The sequence below is a fragment of the Bombus vosnesenskii genome, unplaced genomic scaffold (assembly GCF_011952255.1).
Source record: "Bombus vosnesenskii isolate JDL3184/JDL3185 unplaced genomic scaffold, Bvos_JDL3184-5_v1.1 scf7180000013285, whole genome shotgun sequence".
In the NCBI taxonomy this organism is placed as follows: domain Eukaryota; kingdom Metazoa; phylum Arthropoda; class Insecta; order Hymenoptera; family Apidae; genus Bombus; species Bombus vosnesenskii.
In genome coordinates, this window is record NW_022882938.1 from 2677380 (window position 1) to 2697281 (window position 19902).

At 39.9% G+C, this 19902-nt stretch overlaps 2 protein-coding genes across 3 annotated transcripts; one reads left to right on the forward strand and one right to left on the reverse strand.

The window, feature by feature from the left end:
* Positions 1-171: 171 nt before the first annotated feature.
* Positions 172-5181, reverse strand: LOC117232129 (serine/threonine-protein kinase 3). 2 transcript variants are annotated; one of them, XM_033491305.1, is made up of 10 exons: positions 4966-5181; positions 4388-4468; positions 4109-4289; positions 3805-4032; positions 3398-3716; positions 3189-3322; positions 2928-3090; positions 2768-2859; positions 2492-2686; positions 172-2330 (listed from the first exon to the last, which is right to left on the reverse strand). In XM_033491305.1, the coding sequence occupies exons 1-10, from the start codon at positions 4977-4979 to the stop codon at positions 2172-2174; spliced, it is 1566 nt and encodes a 521-aa protein (XP_033347196.1). In that variant the 5' UTR covers positions 4980-5181; the 3' UTR covers positions 172-2171. The 2 variants fall into 2 exon arrangements, with proteins under 2 accessions (XP_033347196.1, XP_033347195.1); XM_033491304.1 differs by having other exon boundaries at positions 172-2351.
* Positions 5182-6015: 834 nt separating this feature from the next.
* Positions 6016-19054, forward strand: LOC117232256 (transcriptional coactivator YAP1). The gene is made up of 6 exons (XM_033491529.1): positions 6016-7337; positions 15774-15997; positions 16162-16352; positions 16426-16612; positions 17026-17111; positions 17197-19054. The coding sequence occupies exons 1-6, from the start codon at positions 6694-6696 to the stop codon at positions 17290-17292; spliced, it is 1428 nt and encodes a 475-aa protein (XP_033347420.1). The 5' UTR covers positions 6016-6693; the 3' UTR covers positions 17293-19054.
* The last annotated feature ends 848 nt before the right edge of the window (positions 19055-19902 follow it).

Consider the following 19902-nt stretch of genomic DNA (forward strand, 5'->3'; position numbering starts at 1 on the left):
CATATATGTAAAAGGCAGTGTCTTATATTAACATTTGTATTTCATTTTGCTTTATTTTAAATGAAAATTAATATCTGTTATTTTAATACTAAATGGGAGTAATTCATAGGTTACGCTGCATAATGAGATTATAATTCTAACTAGATAGGTAATTATTTGTTTGAAAGACAATTTTCTGCCTTCAGTCTGTATATTTTGCCCAAACATATAGAGAATGGTACAATGCATAAGAAAGGTGTAAAATTAGAATGACTTCCTAAACAAATAATTATAAACTGTAATATAAAATGGTAGTGTTTTTCTAATATGAAAAGTAAACAGATTCACTATTGTCCTATGAAATAGACTTCTACATGTGTACATTATATTCATAAATATTATAGATCTCTATTTCATGGACTATTTAAGTTTTCATAGAAAAAAATTTTTATCGCATTTTTTTAGTGTTGGATAATAGATAAATATATGGAAATGCATAACTATTTTTTACAATATTACTTCCACATGTTTTTTTGCATTTTAATAATACAAGTGGAAGATGAACATAGAAAATTTGTCACTACAAACATATTTATGTTCTATCAAATGTGTAATTCTGTACGAGTAAAATTTATTTGTTTCTGTTAGAATATTGCAACACGCTATATATTGTATGTCGCAGTGAATGGTGCGCACTATTTTTTTCTCGAACAGTAGAGACATTTTTTTTAAAGAACATAACTTAGTTAGTTATCTGCTTTTCTTATTAATGGTGAAACTCAATACTATTGTTTTAATAATCTTGCATGTCATGGTAGGGCCATATAAAGACTAGATATAATTAATTAATATTTGTATCTTTTTCGACCATAATGTGCATATCTTCTATATCAAAAATATGTTGTTATTCTGTATTGTTACTTCCTAAATAAACAGAAAAGTCAGTTCTGGCTATAGCATTTAAGTATTATAAATCTATTTCCGCTACTTGTAAAATAGCCCAACGTCAGCAAAGAATTACTCCACTATATCATAGTATTCTCAACGATACGTACACGCGTTATTGTTATTGTGGTATGACCTATAACATGTGTATTGAAAGCTTTATCAGTACAAGAAATAATGATATGCTGTATGAAAATTCTAAATATGGTAATAATTTAAAAGATATGTTTTAAAAGAATAAAAATTTTATATAAAGCTAAAAAGTATAAGTCTTGCCATTGCGACTATCTCAACAATTTAAATTACTGACTTAACAAATTATTGAAATATCAAGATACGTTCTAATACGGAAGACTAATTTCGGTAAGTTAATTCGTCAAGTATTTCTTCACATTGAAATATTATCATTCTCATCGTAATCTTGCATGGTACAATGATACTACTACAAAATTTCCAATTTGTATTCACAAAACTTTAAAATCATTCCGTAACTTAATTATATCAATAGATAAACGCGTAATATACCTATGGCAGTTAAGGAGGAATAAATTCTTCAATATGTCCTAAGTTGTTCACTTATCTGAAACTGCTTCAAGTAAAAAATACATTAGCATATAGGACTACATATATAAATATATTTTCGGGATAACTTCCATGCATATATTTCGTATGAGTGATGATACTGATAATGTAATATTATCGATAAAATAAATGGCATAATACGTGACTAGCGTAAGATGAAAACCGAATACCAATTTCACATGGACGCTCATCTAATTTCTTTTTACATCAAAAACAAAGTTGCAAACATGGCATAATTATCTTCATTTGTTTTTTTAATCTTTTAGTTTTAATTCCTAAAAAAAGATGTTGAAGAAATTTTATAATATTTCTATAAGATATCCATAATAACAGTATATATGTAAACATAATGATAAAAAATTAAGTATAATTACTTGCTCACCTAAATCATGTATAATAATTTACATTGGTGACGTGAGGCTATTGGCTAGTATTACTCGTACTTGATTCCCAAGGAGATAAACATTGTTTTGAACATTGTCAAGAAGAAAATATTTTTAATCGTTATTAATTATCGTTTGTCAGGTAGATATTTAATTAGTAAACAATGTTGTTCTCTTTGATGAAACTAAGAACGAGATGAATAAAATCTATTCATTTATACAACTGTACACCCTTTATCTATCATCATCACACTTATTTGCATAAAAAAAGTAACCAAACTGTTAGAAGTTCTGCTGACGTTTTCGCTTGGTATCCATAGCGTCAAGAATCGGTTGTCTCTTCGTTTGGTACCTTCTTCTCAGCTCATCAATTTCTCTTTCCATTTCCGCATCCAGATTAGCCATTCGTTGCTGTAGTTCCTCGTATGAGAGAAACTTCAGCTGCAGGATATGGTTGTTTATCTATATTCAAGTTCTTTTTAATGATGCCTAAAGTGGCACTATATCGATCGACTTTAAGTTAAAAAAATACTAAAAATACTGGGAAAGTTCTTAATCTACTTTCAACCTTCTGTAAGAATTTGCAAGTGTCTATTACTTACGAAGTCGAAATCACGTTCTGTGAAGACATTTTGGAACTTGGATATGTTATTATGAGGTTGTTCTTGTACAGGGTGAGAAATTTGGTTAAGTTGTAATTGTAGGTGACTTTGAAACCTCTGAGATTCTGTAGGGCTTCGTAATTCTAATTTATTTTCATTATCTTGATTGTGTACCCCAAGTATTTGTCCATTTCCCTAAAGATTAAGAAATTAATTTCGTGCATGTACATTTTACATAATATAATCATCAACTATAATACATTTATTACTTTATACCTTTCCTATTTCAGGTGCTTCTTTCTTATCAAAATGATCTAAAAATAGTGGCCGGTATTTTTTTCCGGATTCCACTGACCCTGTATTGTGTCCTATGAATAAACGATATTTGTTATTTTCCTTTTTAGTGTTTCGTCATTTCATTACATTACGTGCTTACGTTTCATAGTAGCTTCGGTATCGGTGTCACTATTAATAACCATTGTTCCCAAATCTAACATTGCTGAAACAAGTGTACCCGTATCTGGAAGATCATGACTCGGTACTAAAGTTCCCGTGTCTTCTGGCAGAGGTTTCATTGTTCCACTACAGTCTTCTTCATCCTTACAATAAACATCAAATGTTTATTATTAACATTAGTATACACACACACACACGTGCGCGCATACATAGCATTCATAATAAATCTCAATATAAGTACCGAATCTTCTGCCTGATTTTGATTTTTAATTGCCACATTATTTATAACATGAGCACGATGTACACTTTGTTTTTCTCGTATTTCATGAGCTTCTGCAATCATCTGACTCAGAATACTTGGTTGCTTGGCATTGCCTGTAATAAAATACCTTATTGAATAATACATGCAAGAAAACTAGAGCAAATTTGTTTCATTATCATAGATTTTACCTATAAATTCATGATTTAGCAACTCAGTTGCAGTAGCTCTTTCTTCTGGATTTTTAACAAGGCACCCACTGACAAAATCTATAAATTCAGGACTCCATTGATCAGGTTCTCTAAAGCTAGGTGGTGGTTTAGTTGGAATCATAAATATTGCTCTCATTGGATGTATATCACCATATGGCGGCTTGCCTTCTGCCATTTCTAAAGCAGTTATACCAAGAGACCATATGTCTGCGACACAATCATATCCAATTTCTTGTATTACTTCTGGAGCCATCCAAAATGGAGTTCCTATAACTGTATTACGTTTTGCCATTGTATCCTAAAAGAAATTTTCAAAATTAATTCCTACTTTGATCAATAAAGTGATTTATCATATATAGCGATAAATATTATGTTTTATAGCTTACAGTTAATTGTCCTGCTACTCCAAAATCAGCTAATTTTGCATGTCCTTCATTATTGAGTAAAATATTTCCTGCTTTAATATCTCTATGTATTTTTCTTCTCAAATGGAGATATTCTAAACCTTTTAAGGTATCACTGAGAATCGTTGCTATTTCATCTTCTTGAAGGGTCTTCTTCCTTAACCTCATAATATCACTAACAGATCCAGCTCCACAATATTCCATTACAATCTATGAAACCATATCTTGATTATATACAAGCAAGGAATGAATAAAAAAATATTATTTATTATATTATCAATGTTACCCATAAATCAGTGTTTTTAAAGTAACTTCCATAATATTTAACAACATATGGAGAATCACACTGTTGCATGATAGAAATTTCTTTTATGATTTCTTGTAAATCTGTATCAACAGGAACTTGTTTAATAGCAAGTACCTGTCCACTTTCCTTATGTAATGCTTTGTAAACTGATCCATAGGATCTATATGAACAAAACATAAAACAAACACTATAAAAACAATTACATAAAAAAAGATTTCATTAAAGATTAAATGCCATTTTATATCTTTATCCACTTACCCTTCTCCCAACTTGCATATTATATCAAATACTTCTTCAGGTTGTCTGGTTAAACTTTCTTCAGACAGTTTTTTTAATTCACTAAAAAAAGAAATTGTAATATCTGATCAAAGATAAATATAATACTTGCACATAATATGTGAAAATATACAAAGAAATAATACTTGGATTTTTTTGTTTAGTTTCATTGTATGCAATTTGCATTTTTTTTAAACAAAGTATTTATAAGATAAGTGACATGCTATATGTAAATGCGTTATTTCTATTAAAATCGAACTATAAGTGCATTAGATAAGCAGGTTTGTCGGTTATAAAACAAATTAAAAGACGCGCAGAACTAATATTTTCTAGATTTATTAAGAAAAGCTGAAATAACTTTAAATATAATAAATAATACGAATAAATTGATAATGCAGGTTAACAAAGAAACAAAGAATCGATACTGTACAATTGTTTCATATAACAAGTGAAATGCGCTAAAAATCGAAAGACGATTCCTTCTAGCTACAAATAACTTCCATCCATAAATTTGTAAAGTTCTGCAAGTTTAAAAACACGAAGTAAAAACAATTAAATACCTCTTCGAAGACATTTTTGCTTTTCGTGTCAACGAGTTCTTACTTGAATAAAAACACCTTCAATATTTACACAAATAACTTAACGTGGATAAAACAGATATCATTCCGGTTGTAAAAACATAGTCAATTTAAAATAGAAGTGTTACATTTTTGTCAATAAATTAAAGTAACCACACAACCGAAATATCGAAACCATCGACCATATAATATTCTAGATAGCAGAACTGAAATGTCTCAATCTAGGAGGATTGATTAAGCTTACTACTATTATTTATTATTTTAAGCATGATAAAGGAACAAGTAGAAATAGAAATAGAAGGATATAGGAGCAAAACTTTTACTTTGAACCAACTAAATGTTACATTTTTAATAAAAGAAGCTGTTGAAGTAAATTATATCTTTTAAAAGTTCCAAATAAGCAATAACCAATCATCATGTAGCTGCATGTATACATTCGTAAATGGCACTTCCCTGAATCTTGTAATTATATCTTCAGTATGAGATTACCGATGAGGAAATATGATTTTGGAAGGATACTTGAAAATGCGTTTCTCATACTCTACTCTACTCAATTGTTCTTGGTACTCTTCATGTAATAAAGTTAAATTTAGTGTTTAAATAAAAAGGACCAAAAAGGAGGTTAGATCTCACAAACATCAAGAAAATTCAAATGGTATCGATGTATGGTTTTCTTATTTTATCGAACTTTAAACATTTAACGAGGGAGGATCGTTTAATGAAGGCTTAAAATGTATGGTCATTTTAAAAAGTTATCGAAGGTAGCGTATGTACAAATTTATTAATCGCATAATAACATCGTTAAAGCCTTTTGATTCTTTTGTGATTGTTTTCTTCGAATTTATTAAAAAGTGAGGAAGTAATACTGTCTTCGCGCGAAGGTAGTTTTATTTTCGTATTTGGACGTTTAGCGGTAAACAACATTATTGTATCAAACTGGCGATAAACTTTCGAAAAGAGCGCCGTTAGAATTTGGTAACAGTATCAGCCAGCAGGTAGCGTGGAAAGATGAGAATCAGTCGGATACACGGGAATTTCTAGGCCCTGTACGTAATCGCGTGTCCACGCACGGTGAACGCTAGCACTCGTTTGCTAGACGGCCGGCTAGCAAAACGAGTCGATTTCTCCTGGTGCGCGATATCGTGGTAAGAGGTGGAGGAGACGTTACTCGTCGAAAAATTCGAGGGTATTGTAGAAGGTTAGAGGTACAAGGGGACCTTGTGGTAGTTAGAACGACGGCGGCAGCGACGGCGGCGGCGGCGGCGGCGGCGGCATTGTCCTGCTTGTTTTGTTGTCTCTCGCGACACGCACAGGTGGAAAAGAGAAGAAGCTATCGCGTTGTCGAGGAATCGAGGAGTGACGGAGGAGAGCGAGACTGTGTGTACAGGTCAAATAGAGACGAGACTGGTGGTGTGCTATGCACGAATGCCCATAGGTGTACCGTAAAAGACAAGAGCAAACGTAGCGTAAAGGGGAGAGGGAGAGGTGGAAAGAAGGTTCAGAACGACGGTGACGAAAGAAAAAGACAGGAAGGAGATAGGATAGGCGAGAAGACGGAAAGAAGGGAAGAAAGAAGAGTGTAAGAGAGAAAGAGAGGGGAGAACTAAAGAAGAACGAAAGGTAGCAGCAGAGTGTACAGGATACGAGGAGAGAGAGACGACAGGGCGAAAGAAAGACACGGACGAAGCGCGTTAGAGTGCGTGATCCAAAATGGCGCTGAACCAGGACGTGGACCAGTTGTCGAAAAGTAATCTGGTAGTAAATATCGATCAAAACTCGGAATCAGATCTACAGGCACTGTTCGACAGCGTCCTGAAGCCAGACTCGAAGCGTCCGCTGCAAGTACCACTGCGCATGCGCAATTTACCAGATTCCTTCTTTAATCCACCGTCGACGGGTAGCAAGAGTCCCTCGATTTCGCATTCACGGGAGAATTCGGCGGATTCCGCGTTTGGTACAGCGGCCGCGGTCGCCGGTGCCGGCCCAGCACCCGGTGGAAACGCCACCGGTACATCAGCTACCGGAGCAGCAGGTGCGGCTACTGGTGGAAGTGGAAATACTGCCGCTGGTACCGGATCAAACGCCGCAGGTGCGGCTGCGGCTGCAGTCGCGGCAGCGGCCGCGGCTGGCCTCACCGTTGCTCATCCTCGCGCTCACAGCAGCCCGGCCTCTCTTCAACAAACCTACGCCTCAGCTCAGCAGGCGCCTCAGCACGCGCCCCAGCCGCACGCGCGTCACCATCATCACCAGAAGCAACGCAGCTACGACGTCATCAGTACGGTCGACGACCTAGGTCCCCTGCCACATGGATGGGAACAGGCGCGCACCCCCGAGGGACAAATCTACTTCCTCAAGTAAGTCTACTTTCCTCTTTTTGTTTTCCAAAGCCTGCTGTTCTATTCTTTTTTCTTTCCTTTCCCTATTTCCTGCTTATCTCCCTTCCCGCCCATTTCTATCTTCTTTTCGAATCGATCGAATCATATAGATTTTTCAACATTTTTCTAACATGTCCACAGAATCTGACTAGTTACCTATCAACGGAACCCTTGTTCATGAACGTTCTTAAGGTTTCCTCGATAAACGCTAGTTTCACGTTTGTCGATCCTCTTACGGCATTATACGAAGCAGAAGATACGGGAAGGGAATGCCGAGAACAGACGACATCGATCTGACATTTTCTTAGTCATTTCACAACCTTATTGATTCATCTCCAAGTGGATTCTATCTATGACCATTGAATAAACGATCCTACTCCGGATCGGAGCAGTTCACCGTTGTACGCGACTGCTGGCTGGTTCACATTTTCGTCGTGTTGGGGTCTCACATACCTCAAGGCCGTTACTGTCTTTATCACCACCTCGACTTACTCATCGTTGTTTCTCCGTTCCTCCGTTTCTCGGCCGCGTCTCCCCACTGCCAATTGCTAGCATATCCTCCTTGTCCCCGCTATGGATCCCGTTTTCTCGTCTTTCTCTTGGCTCGGCTCTCCTTGTCAATCTCGAGCCGCCTACTCGATACCTCCACAGTCCCTTCCCCGTTTCTCTTCCATCTCGCTCGTTTAACCTGATCCACCTGCGCCGTCACTAGGATTCCCACGTGTCACCTGTCGTGGGAAACGCTCCTCGTCTGCTTTGTCGCCTCATTCGCTTCCTTCCACCCACCTGTATTTCGCCGGTGGCTCGGACGTTTCTCTCTTTTTTCGATCGCCGCGTCTAATTTCCAATATTTCACGATTTTCGTGACGAAACTGCTTGAAACAGCAGTTTTCAAAGAATTAGAGATCGCCCAAATCATCTTTCGCTTTGTTCCACTTATGGAACAACGTTTTCTTTCAGACATATCTCTCCTTTATTATGTTTATCTTTTTCTTTTTTTTTTTTTTAATTTCGAGGATAATAGCTAATGTCGGCATGCATTACCACGTTCAATTTCTTCGAGTTCACGTGTTTTCCTCGGAGTCGATCGATCGACCGCGTTACGTTTTCCTCCTTGTTTGCTTTGATGTCTGATTACGATTTCGTTGGTCGAGTGGCTGATGTCACGTACAGATATCCCGGCGATAATCGATACGTTTTGCCTCCGTATCGATAACGACTACACCTGCGAACGAAGGGATTCTCGTTCATTCAGTTATACCTGTACTTTTGTAAATATTCAACGTGTCTTCTTTTCAACGTTCGCCTTCCTCAAAACCAATTGAAAAGGGCTTTCATTCGGTTAGCCGGTATTGTTCTTCGCCTCATTTCCAAGTATTTTCATCGTCATTCTCACCTCTTTTTCTCCTTCTTTCTCTTTCTCCTTTCTTATTTGCAAACAAGAAGAACGCAATTTACAGAGAAGCCGGGAAAAGAAACTCGAGAAATCTCTGTTCTCGTGTATGCGTCTTCTACCAGAAAATTTTACCTGAGTTTTACTGTTCGAACCCTACCTATTAATGCTTTACTGCGAATTCTACCTGCCGCTGACATTTTTGTAAGAACGAGGACTAGGCAGGTTAGTTTTTGAGAATGCCAGCTATTGGATCTTACTTCTCGTAAGAATTATCCCTTTATGCAATGTCCATCCCTTTCAACCCTCCACAGTCAAATATTTTACTATGTGAACATGAATTTCCTTCTTTTATTTTGGAACCGTTATTTTTACCTACCAACTTAAAATTTTCAAGCTCGGAAGCTGTACAGCCAAGATGGTCGGTCTCGTTTCGTTCCATTTAAGGGGAATTTCTTTCAGGGAAATCATTTCCGTTTACGTTCTATGATTTCAGCGTGAGCTGGAAACTCGAATGAACGTCGCGCAACGAGCCTTCGCTTCGAGATAGCATCGTGAAAGTTGTAAAACTCGTCGATAGGTATCGTCGTCGAATCATCGAGCAATTTTCAGATACGCTGTCGTTGACGTATATTTTACCGTCTTTCGTTGATCGTTATTTAATCACTCCCTCGTCCTTAATTTCTCGAGCCACTAAGTCCTACCGAAATGTTACGTAAAAACGTAATTAGACAATCTTTCCCGTCGATCTTTCGCCGTAACTTCTATGTTCTTAATGCTCGTAACACAGCTCGTTCTCTAATTTTCTAAAAGGTTCTCTTTCTAGTTTTCTAAAAGGTTTTATCGCAATCGTACTTTCTACCAGGAGTCGCGTCTTTTCGTTTGCTCGTTCGTATCGAAACGTATATCTGAAATTTTCTTCCTATAGGATCTGAAATTTAGTCGTTTCTATGAAACGGAGCCGTTTTCCCCCGGTACTTTGTTATGTATCGGTAACGTGCCCATTCGCAATGCAGGAAGCGGAATGAAATGGCAAAGGAAAGAAAGGAGTGGCTCGACGAATAATTACGTTTACCCGAGTAGCCTTGTATCGACGAGAATTAATCACGTCTCGGGTTCGCGCTTCTCCGACCGATTTATGGCTATTTCGACCGCGACCGATCCGACGTAAATATCGTTTAATTGTTTATAGTAAGATATAGTAGTTGCTGCCGTGCTCCGGTGCTACTATGGATTATCGTTCATGGAACGAGAAAAAGCATGGCATTCCCTCGATAGACGTAACACAGCGGCCGCGAGGAGAGTTGCTCGGTAATGGCCGATGGTAAAAGAAGTGCAGCCAACCGAGAGCCGCACGGTTGTTGTATTATGCAGTAATGACTACCGTGACGGCACCCGTGTCTTCTCTCTTATTTCTCTTCTCTCGCGCCGTTCGTCCAATTACCTCTGGCCCGTCTCTCCGAGCTTTTGGATCTTATCCAGAAGCGGGACTTATTAGAATCTAATTTGCGTAATTGAAACGTGATTCGAGCCGCGAACAAACTGACTCTTTGAAACCTTCTAGGAAGTGTCGCCTCGCCTCTCTTTCCCTTCCTCTCTCTTTCTCTCTGTTACGTCGCTTCTACTCCGTGCATTCTCTTAGTGTATTCTATATTCTGCCAGTGAAAATAACGAGAGAGCCTAAACAGAGAAACGTTGACGACGACGCGCCGTTTAAACGTCCGGTATCGTTGGAAGCGACCAGATCGCGTCATCGTCTTTCAACCAACTCGCTTGTTTCGCGCGAAATTTCACGCGATCGACGGAGAGTTCTTGGTAGAGACCCATCGTTGGGATATTTTCCTGGATTTTTCGTTTGCCGCGCGGTTGGCGCGCAACTCGCGCGTTACTACCTCGCCGTATAATGTTATACGTTGGTCCCGTTAGCTAGGTTCGCGTATTACATACCAGCGAGAAGGAGCAACTGTATACCGTCGAAACGAAACGACTTTGCCACGAACCAGTGGAGAGATCGTTTTTTTTTTTTTTTTTCTTTCATCGACCGGACGTAAACAGCGGCGCCGTCTCTTCTCTCTCTCGGAGAGACAGGCAAAGACATCGCTCTCTTATCGCGATGTACGTTCGCTCGCTCGAACGCAACGATCTTGCCAGTTCGAGAAACACGTTCCACCGCCAGGTGAACACACGAGACACGACGAGCAGGCAACCAAGGTTTTCCGTCAACTGTATCGTTTGACGAAACATTAGTCACGAGCAGAGTCACACTATACGTGGAATTCAACCGACTCTACATTTATTCGCTTCAACGGATCTCGTTTATCGAGCTCGTTTCACGAACGAGTGTCATTCCTTGTTGTACCGATTCTCCTTCGTTCGTATGTTTTCTTTGGCTTCTGGCGAGCAAATATCTAATTTTTTACTTTTGCTGCTATATTTTTGAGAAAGCTGAAGAATCGAACGACAATTCTCTTTGGCTGTTACTGGTATTACGGTCGAGATAGGTGCGCATTATTCGGAATTGTTTGCGACTGGTAGAAATCACGCGTCAAAAAATCACGCGTTCCTATGTGACGCGATAAAACGTTCGAAATCGTACGAGTAACGAACCACGCCCGCGCTCCAAAGTATCCGAGAAACGAATACTGTTATATACGGAGCGTAATCGCGAGGCTGAGATGCTAATGGCAATTGATTCGCGGCTACTTCCTCGTTCGAGCGACGGAGTAACGCGAATCTCTCGCGAACTGGTCGATAACGACCGCCAGAGAAACGATCCACGAGTGGAATCGACCATGCCGATATATTCCAGCCGTTTTCCTCGTAAATTCATTTCGAGGACGTTTAGTATCTATGCATTTTCGAATGCAGTGAAAGTTGACCGCGTGTGCGCGACATCGGCATCCTGTTGTGTTCAGGGTCAGTTCGACAACGCGGACACGCATTTTCCTTCTGTTTTTTTCCATCGTGTCCGATATTTTATCTTTTTCGTCGGTTGTTCGTGTCTTTTAAGTTTTTATCTGAGAAAAAAGGAAAGGAAAAAAGGAGAAGGGGGGGGGGGGGAAAGAAATAACGCTATTTGAGAAATTCAAGAGGAAACTATGCGCTGATTGCTCGTGGAACGACCACATTTCCGCGACGCGGCGTGTCGAATGGGTATAATCCGTTTCTCGTTTGGTGTGCCGCGTCTCGAAAGACGTTCCTCTCGATAAGCGAAAGGTACAGAACGATAAATAACATTCGTGACGCGAGGAGAGCTAAAAACGCGAGATAAACGACACACGGCAGACTTTATTTTACGCGCGCGTCACGTTCGATCTATTTGTATTACAATGTACGGTGTGCCCGTGTGCGTGTGTGCGCGCGTGTGTACACGCGCGCGTAACAGTTGCATCGGTAATATTATGCGCGTTATATAGTAATCGGTGTTTTCCACGGAACGAGGAGTAGGTCGTGCTCTTTTCCGCAAAGGCGTTACAACGTTAAGACGTTCGCATAAGGATCGAAGTTTTTACTCGACCACTCGACAGGCTAAAGACCCCGACACACCTGTAGACGAGAGAGAGTCTTGCGCTGCAAACACGAATGCCAGATAGGAGGACAAATCTCCGGGAATACCTCGAATGTATCGAAAGTTCAAGGCGGACCGAGCGTCCTCGGCGAGACTCGCTCTCGCCGCTTTCCGACTAACGATCACCGTTCTGTCCTTTTTCTGTTTTCTTCGTCGTTGATTTTCAAGCGACTTGCCAGGCGTTTCATTTTGTCAGCCATTCGAATAATAACTTATCGCTGCGGCTAATCGAAGTCGGAGGGGACTACGATACGTCGATTAGAAAACTATTTTCGATTGGACAATCTTTTCGAGCTCGTACAAAGGTTCATAGGTTTTTAGTAATCCTTGCGATATTCGTAGATTTTCTTCGATCATTTTGACGCGTAGTTAAATGGAAATTTCGTGTATCGTTAAAGGTTTCCAGTCGACTCGTAAATATCATCTATGACGTCATAATCGGCCCGTGAATATTGTTTCATATTTGTTCCATGCGACGTGACGGCGATGTTCCGTTCGCTACGTACTTCGGCTACAATTTATGTACTCTCGAAGCGAAGATTCTCAATTGATACGCTGCGTGTCGTGTCTGAACGCGTAGCCCCGTTCATTCAAAGAGGCCTTTGCTTTCTCGCACTGTCTCGTATCGAGCGCTCGGTGTTCGTTATCGATGTTTCGCGCGCTTGACTTTGAAAACAAGGGATCGCCTCGATTTCCGAAACGAGCAGCCGACGCGACGCCTAGTCTAGAGAGAAGATGAAACAGCGTGGAAAACGAGGAGGATGCCTCGATGTCTAGGGTTATCGAGCATTGTTCGTTAAGCGGTTCTGCTTTCAGTTGTTCGTTCTCGTAGGTCGTTAAAAGCATGTATTAACTCGGTACTTGGATGTCATTTTTGGAAGGGGATCGGTCGTAGCTTTTTCGAGGGGGGAGGGTGCTGGAGGGATGTAACGAGTATCGTGCATCGACGACCACGAGCACGACCACGACGACCAAGACGACGACGACGACGACGACGAAGACGACGACGACGACGGGAGAGAAGAGCAGGCAAGCGAAAGAGAGCGTCGGTGCGAGAGTGTCTATTTACGAGTTGTCCGGCGCCGTGATGTCCGGAGTAAAAATACATCGTAGTCCGTATGCTGTGCGCCACACAGAAACCCTCTTGTAATTCTCCAATGCTCTCGAGCTGCCTGCCTGGCTGCCTGGTTGCCTGTTCGCCTGCTAGCCTGCCTGCTAGCTTGCTTACTTGCTTGCTTACTTGCCTGCCTGCTTGCTTACCTCTCCCTCTTTTCCTCTTCTCGCTTCTTTCCTTTCTCTACCCTTGCCTCTCGGCCACCTAGCCCTCTCTCTCTCTTTCTCTCTCTCTACCTCGGACTCTCTTGGAACGCATCCAACCGCTCCCGGAGAGACCCGCGACATGTAGCTTTTGGAACACACCGCCGTTCTGTATTCTGCTATGCCACCGCCGATCACGCATCCTGGAGATAGATTTTCAATTTCTTTTCCTTTGCCCCGTTGTTCTTCCTTTCCTTCCTTTTTATTACTTTAATCGTAACTGTACGATTCTTCTGTCATTTTTTTTGATCAACGAGGAAACGTGAGTTTCTCTCGAAGCTGAATCGATCAGTACGATCGAATCGCAGCTGGGGAAGGATAGGAGAAGGCAAAGAAAAGCATCGCTTTCGAGAGTCGTCTGACAAAAGTTCATCGGGATGATCGTTCTGTCCGATTTCCTTTCGTCTAATTCGACCGAGGAAAGCGTCATTCAGCGAGAGTTCGGAGGGAAATTTGAAATTTTCTTGATCGATCGACGCGATCGTAAACCCGCGTCTCTGCCGTTATCCGGAGATCGCGTCAGAGGAATCGACGAGCCGTGTTTTGTTCGTGTCCTTCTCGATCCGTGGCTGCCCGGTGACGGATCTCGGGAAACGACGCAGCTTAACACGCTCGATCAGATATATCTCGATTGGATAATGCTCTTAATGTTAAAACTACGTCAAACGCGTTCTGTTCCGCGGGTATTATTAACCGTGTAAGAAGATTTGTTTCTCGCTCGGAAATACTGAGAACCGGTGCACGATATCCCGATGCGGATTTAGACAACTTGTTTATGTCGTCGCCGATGACTTAAGCGAAACGCATTAAGTCATCGTCCATGGAATGCAAACGAGTGACACTTTTGGCAAAATATAAAGCGGGCTGAACTCTTCTGCGTTCGTGGTGATTCGAGAATCGGTGGCGGCTGCTGTTCGAGGAACTCGTGACAAGCGATTTGAACGTATTCGTTTAAATGGTTACGAGAATTATCATTGGAAAAGCAATCTTCTTCCTACGCGTCCACGAAATTTGCCATGCGGATGAATCTGTTGGTTGATGGTTCTGGCCCGATATACATCGCCCGATTGGGAAATTTCGGTGTTCGAACCACGGTGTCGTATTAAGCGTGCCGCATGTTCGATCGTTGTCTAAAATTTCTATGGAGTCAGGCAAGGTAATCGGTTCGCAAAGGTATTCGTTTCACGAAGGTAAATAAGAGCGGCGGTCGTGCACGGTGTAGTGTTTTCTACTTCCTCCCGGCTGAAAAGTGACACGTGAGTAAGGTAAATACGTTAGGTAGAGGGAAGACGACGAGATCGGCAATCACAGCCATTAGCTGTTATTTTTGTCGACCGAGAGACGACGTAGTGTTTTCGTGCCGAGTAAAGCCGTTTCGGATAAAACGACCACGACTCCATCCACATCCCCGTGTGCTAAGCTGCTGCCGTTGCCGAACGATGCTTTGCCATTTAATTAACCACGATGCTCGTCCCGCACAGTAGGAGGAATTAGTTGGACGATCGAAGAGACGCTCCGGGCCGTGCGTGGCTACGATTTCAAGGACCCATGCTACACCGTTTCGTCCCGTATCGGAGCCAGATCGCGGTGTGTGCGGTAACTTCTCAAAACGGAGTTCGGGCTCATTCGTACGCAGAAACACACGGTACAGCTTTTGCTGCCGTCTGTTTCCGCGAAATGCTTTAAAATACGATCATGATGTATTGGAACGTGTATTTCGTGGCTTCTTGTTTCTTAACTTTTCGATTCTCCGACCTGCCACCGATCACGCGACGAATAAATAAAGGAGACGAATCCGAGCGTTTCCGCGAATAACAGAGCATAACGTTTCGATCGCTGTTTCGTATTGACGACGAGATCGTGACGTGGAAGAACGGTACAAAGTGGTTTGATCCTTGGGGAAATTTCGTGAAATACGTTTTATTCTCTCTCTCGAGACGTTAAAACTCGTATGCTAACTACCGCTAGGCGCCTGCTGTTACTCCTTCGCGTCGTCTTTTGAATGGAACTATTTTTAGAATGCGCCTACTATATGTGGATAACTGTACGTGCCGTGGCGTATTCAGTTTCTGCACGGGGCCACGCTATACGTACAAAATAGCACGACGTCTGAACGTGTTATAATTTTATTTTCCAGCCACCTGACGCGAACCACGACATGGGAAGATCCACGAAAAACAGCGGCAGCAGCGAACGTGGCAGCTGTGGCTGCCGCCGTCGACAATGGGAAATCCTCGACCGGCGCTACCAATTCTCTAGGTCCATTGCCCGACGGATGGGAGCAAGCGCGTACTCCTGAAGGAGAAATCTACTTCATTAATCATCAGACACGTACCACTTCGTGGTTCGATCCAAGAATCCGTAAGTTTCATTGCGATCGACCCACTCTAAATCGCGTAGGTTGCTTCCAAAGGTCGATCATAGACGAGTGTCTTTATTTTCATGCGAGAATTCGTACTTCTCTTCGTACGAATTGTTAAACTTTTACCGGATATTGTATCGAGCTCCGCTATGTTTTGTTTTAGCTACACATCTACAAAGGGCTCCGACTTCAGGTGCGATGTTACCACAAAACTGGCTTCAACAACAACAACCCACAGGTGGTGGCATTCAGAGTAATCAAACATTGCAAGCGTGTCAACAGAAACTCCGTCTTCAGTCGTTACAGATGGAACGCGAGCGTCTTAAGCAACGGCAACAGGAAATTATACGTCAGGTGAGTACTTATTCGAGTGTTTGATCGCTCGCTTTTGTCTTTCATAATATCGCGCGGTCTTTTCTATCTGTAGCAAGAGCTTATGCTCCGACAAAGCACTACCGACGCCGCTATGGACCCATTTTTATCGGGAATCAACGAACAACATGCACGTCAGGAAAGCGCAGACAGTGGTCTGGGTCTTGGTTCTGCTTATTCTCTTCCTCATACACCTGAAGATTTTCTTGCAAACATCGACGATAACATGGATGGCACCAGTGGTAAGATGTTCTTTTATATGCGATATCGTCGCCCTAATGCTTAATTGTTCTATCTACATTCTTCAAACAAATTTAATTAATCAGCTCACATATATCTCGTTGATATAAAGAATACAAATTTATAATAGTATGATGAAAATCCTACTTAGAAAACAACAAATATGTATTGAGTTTTTTTAAGATCTACATACAATAATTTAAAATTTCATAAACTTTGAACACAATTTTTTCAGTTTATAAATCAGCGAAGATAGAATAATCAAGAAGTAAAGCGATAATATTTCACGAGAAGAGACAACGATCCGTTTTCCATAAACTTGAGCTTAAAGTCTTCCTTGAACATTATCACACCTGAACTCGCTTCGACAATAATACGGTAATATTAAAAGCTTTCTTTCTTTTCTCTTCTACAGATGGTGGTGCACCCATGGAGACCCCAGATCTCTCTACATTGAGCGATAATATCGATTCGACGGACGATCTTGTTCCATCGTTACAGGTATTTATTAAATCTTTATATATAAAAGTAGTTACAAAGACTGTTTCAAATATCACTCTCCTGTTTCTTGTAATTTTGTTTCCAGCTGAGTGAAGATTTCAGTAGCGATATTTTGGACGATGTGCAATCGCTGATAAACCCTAATACGACAAAACCTGAAAACGTGCTGACGTGGCTGTAGTATGGAGGAAAGAATTGTCTATGACAGGCAAGCAATTTATGAAATCGATTCGTTAAAAAAAAATTGCAATTTCAATACGTCTAAACTAAATGGAACGATTCTAGAGGATCTTACCAGTAAAGTAACGACTATTCCATAAAAAAAAAAAACGCACGTGAACGAGAAAAATTTTAAAGTTTAAGTAGAATGGAGCCTTAAATACAAAATGCGCTATGCTCAACGTATATACAGAAATGTCTATACAGAAACATTCACAGGGTGTCCTAGAAATGTTGACGATAATTCGGAAGATTATAGTTCTTATTGAATTCCATACTACGAATTTCTTGTTATATATCGTGCTTGTTGAGTAATGAGAGGTGGTAAAAAATAGTGAAATTCGAAGCCTTAAAATCTAGTGTTCATGGCAAGCTTGTCGAGTCTTCCTGAAGAAATTTTTGAGAATGTTGAGCAGGCCGTAATTATCGTTGAGGCTTCTCCAGAAACTAGTTTTCTCCTCCACCATTTTTTACCACCTGCTGCATGGAATAATCGAAATTGTTGGAATTGAATGAAGAATACAATCTGTGACGTTGTATTTTAAGATTTTTAGGACATCTTGTATGTAAAAAATGTATTCGGGTCTTTCTCTTTCTCTCTTATTATTAGGGTATTTGAGTGTTTGTATGCTTGTATGCGTGTATGAGTGCATTTGTCCCCACAACATTTTGTATATAAGTTTGTATTTCTATACTAAAGCATTGTACGAGAGGGAGCGAGAGAGAGAACTGAATATTATTCATTTTATTATGAGTAATAATATTTAATGTGCGTACCGTTCGGGTCAATGGAGGAGAGCGCAATGAATGGAGAAAGCTCGATATACTTCCCGATAGTATGGAGTAGACAAGTAAATTGTTGTTTAATTATATTTATATCACGTTGGTTTACAAAAGGAATCTGATATCATGACATATCAGATTTTTTTACGATCATGGATCTCGCATGTGATTTAAATTTAAAAAGAACAGCGTCATACCTGATGTGTTCACGGAGTTTGTGAACGTACATTGAAAACTTGTGGAATGAAATAAGGACGAAGTGCAATTATTATGAAAACACTATGTACAGAGAGAATGGAAGAACAAGAAGAAAGAAGGTATGATGTTCGATAAATGATATTTTATTCGATATTCATCGATTCATATAGCGGTGATCTTTATATGATGTTTACGGAAGCAACGGCAACGTCTAAAAGTATCGAAGCATTTTTAACACACGGACACTTGTCTATACTTCGAAGTTGGCATACGGAACAAGTCGTGTTACATGTATGATTCAGATTCGAAACAGATTTCTCCGAATCGCATGTGTGTGTGTGTGTATACATATTGACACACATGTACACCGCAATCGAGTGTCGATAATGCTCAGACTATTTTACAAGCGATATGCTTAAACGAAGTGCCTTTTCTTTGCAATCGATTAGAACGACAATATTGATCGTCATGTTTTAAAGCAATAACCGTCCGTCTATACGAGATGTTTATATGAACATGTGGTAATTGTTAAAATAGACAAACACGTTTTTAGACCCTTTTAAATACTTTGAAAGGGGGAACACAAAATGAATATATATATTTTTTTTATATGTAAAGTCTATACCTGTTACAAATTGCAGTTATTGGTATTTTGAAATCACTGTTAGATTATAAAATTCTCTTACGTTTTATACTACATACAGTTATATTATGGACATTAAAAAAGGAGAGTATATGATGTTTATAGATTACCTTTAAATATCTTTAGCCTTAAGGATTTTTCGCGTATTTCTTTCCCTTAGTTCTTGGGGATAAGAAAATTGAAAGAAAAAAAGAGGCCGTCAATCTTGTACTTTGTATGTTCCTCGCGAAACAACCAGTAGTAATGGTTATTATCGAATAATCAAAGCGACATGGTAAAGAGGAGACGTACATGTATATTTAGTTACATGGCAGCTTAAGTGTATACATACGTTATAAAAAGAAGGGAAAGAAAAAGAAAAAAGAGGAAAAAAAGTGAAGGAAAAAAATATCGGAGGTTGACGTAACTTTCTTTTGTTAGTCCGAAATAATGCGGCGATAACGTTGATAAGTACTGTACCCCAGTGATAACAATCACGCGATCACCAATTTTATCCGACTGATCTATTCCATGTTTTACGTTTTTTCTTTCTATAGTTCGAAGAAAGAGCTGTTATCTTTCTCAAATAATCAAAACATTATCTTGTTAACGTTTCCTTGTTAATCATCGAATTTTCATTGTTATCGAATCGTCACAGTTACGTCTGCCAACCACGGTCGTTCATCGAAGATCATAGAATTTCATTGATAAATTAAAAGAAAGAAAAGAAATGAAAACACAAAAAAGGTGGAAGGAAAAATCCGTAAGCTCTCCTGCCTTTTCTCTCAGTAAGGAAAAGTTCCGGAGACGCAAGTTAGATTTTTGTTTTGTAGTTATTCGCACGCTTGGTTTTATCTTTTATACTGCTACAACGGTAGCTGTGCGAGCAGCACGAATATTCGACCTCTTTATTTTTTAATAAAGTAATAAAACGATCATGTAATATTCGTTCGATATTTGTGTTACTAT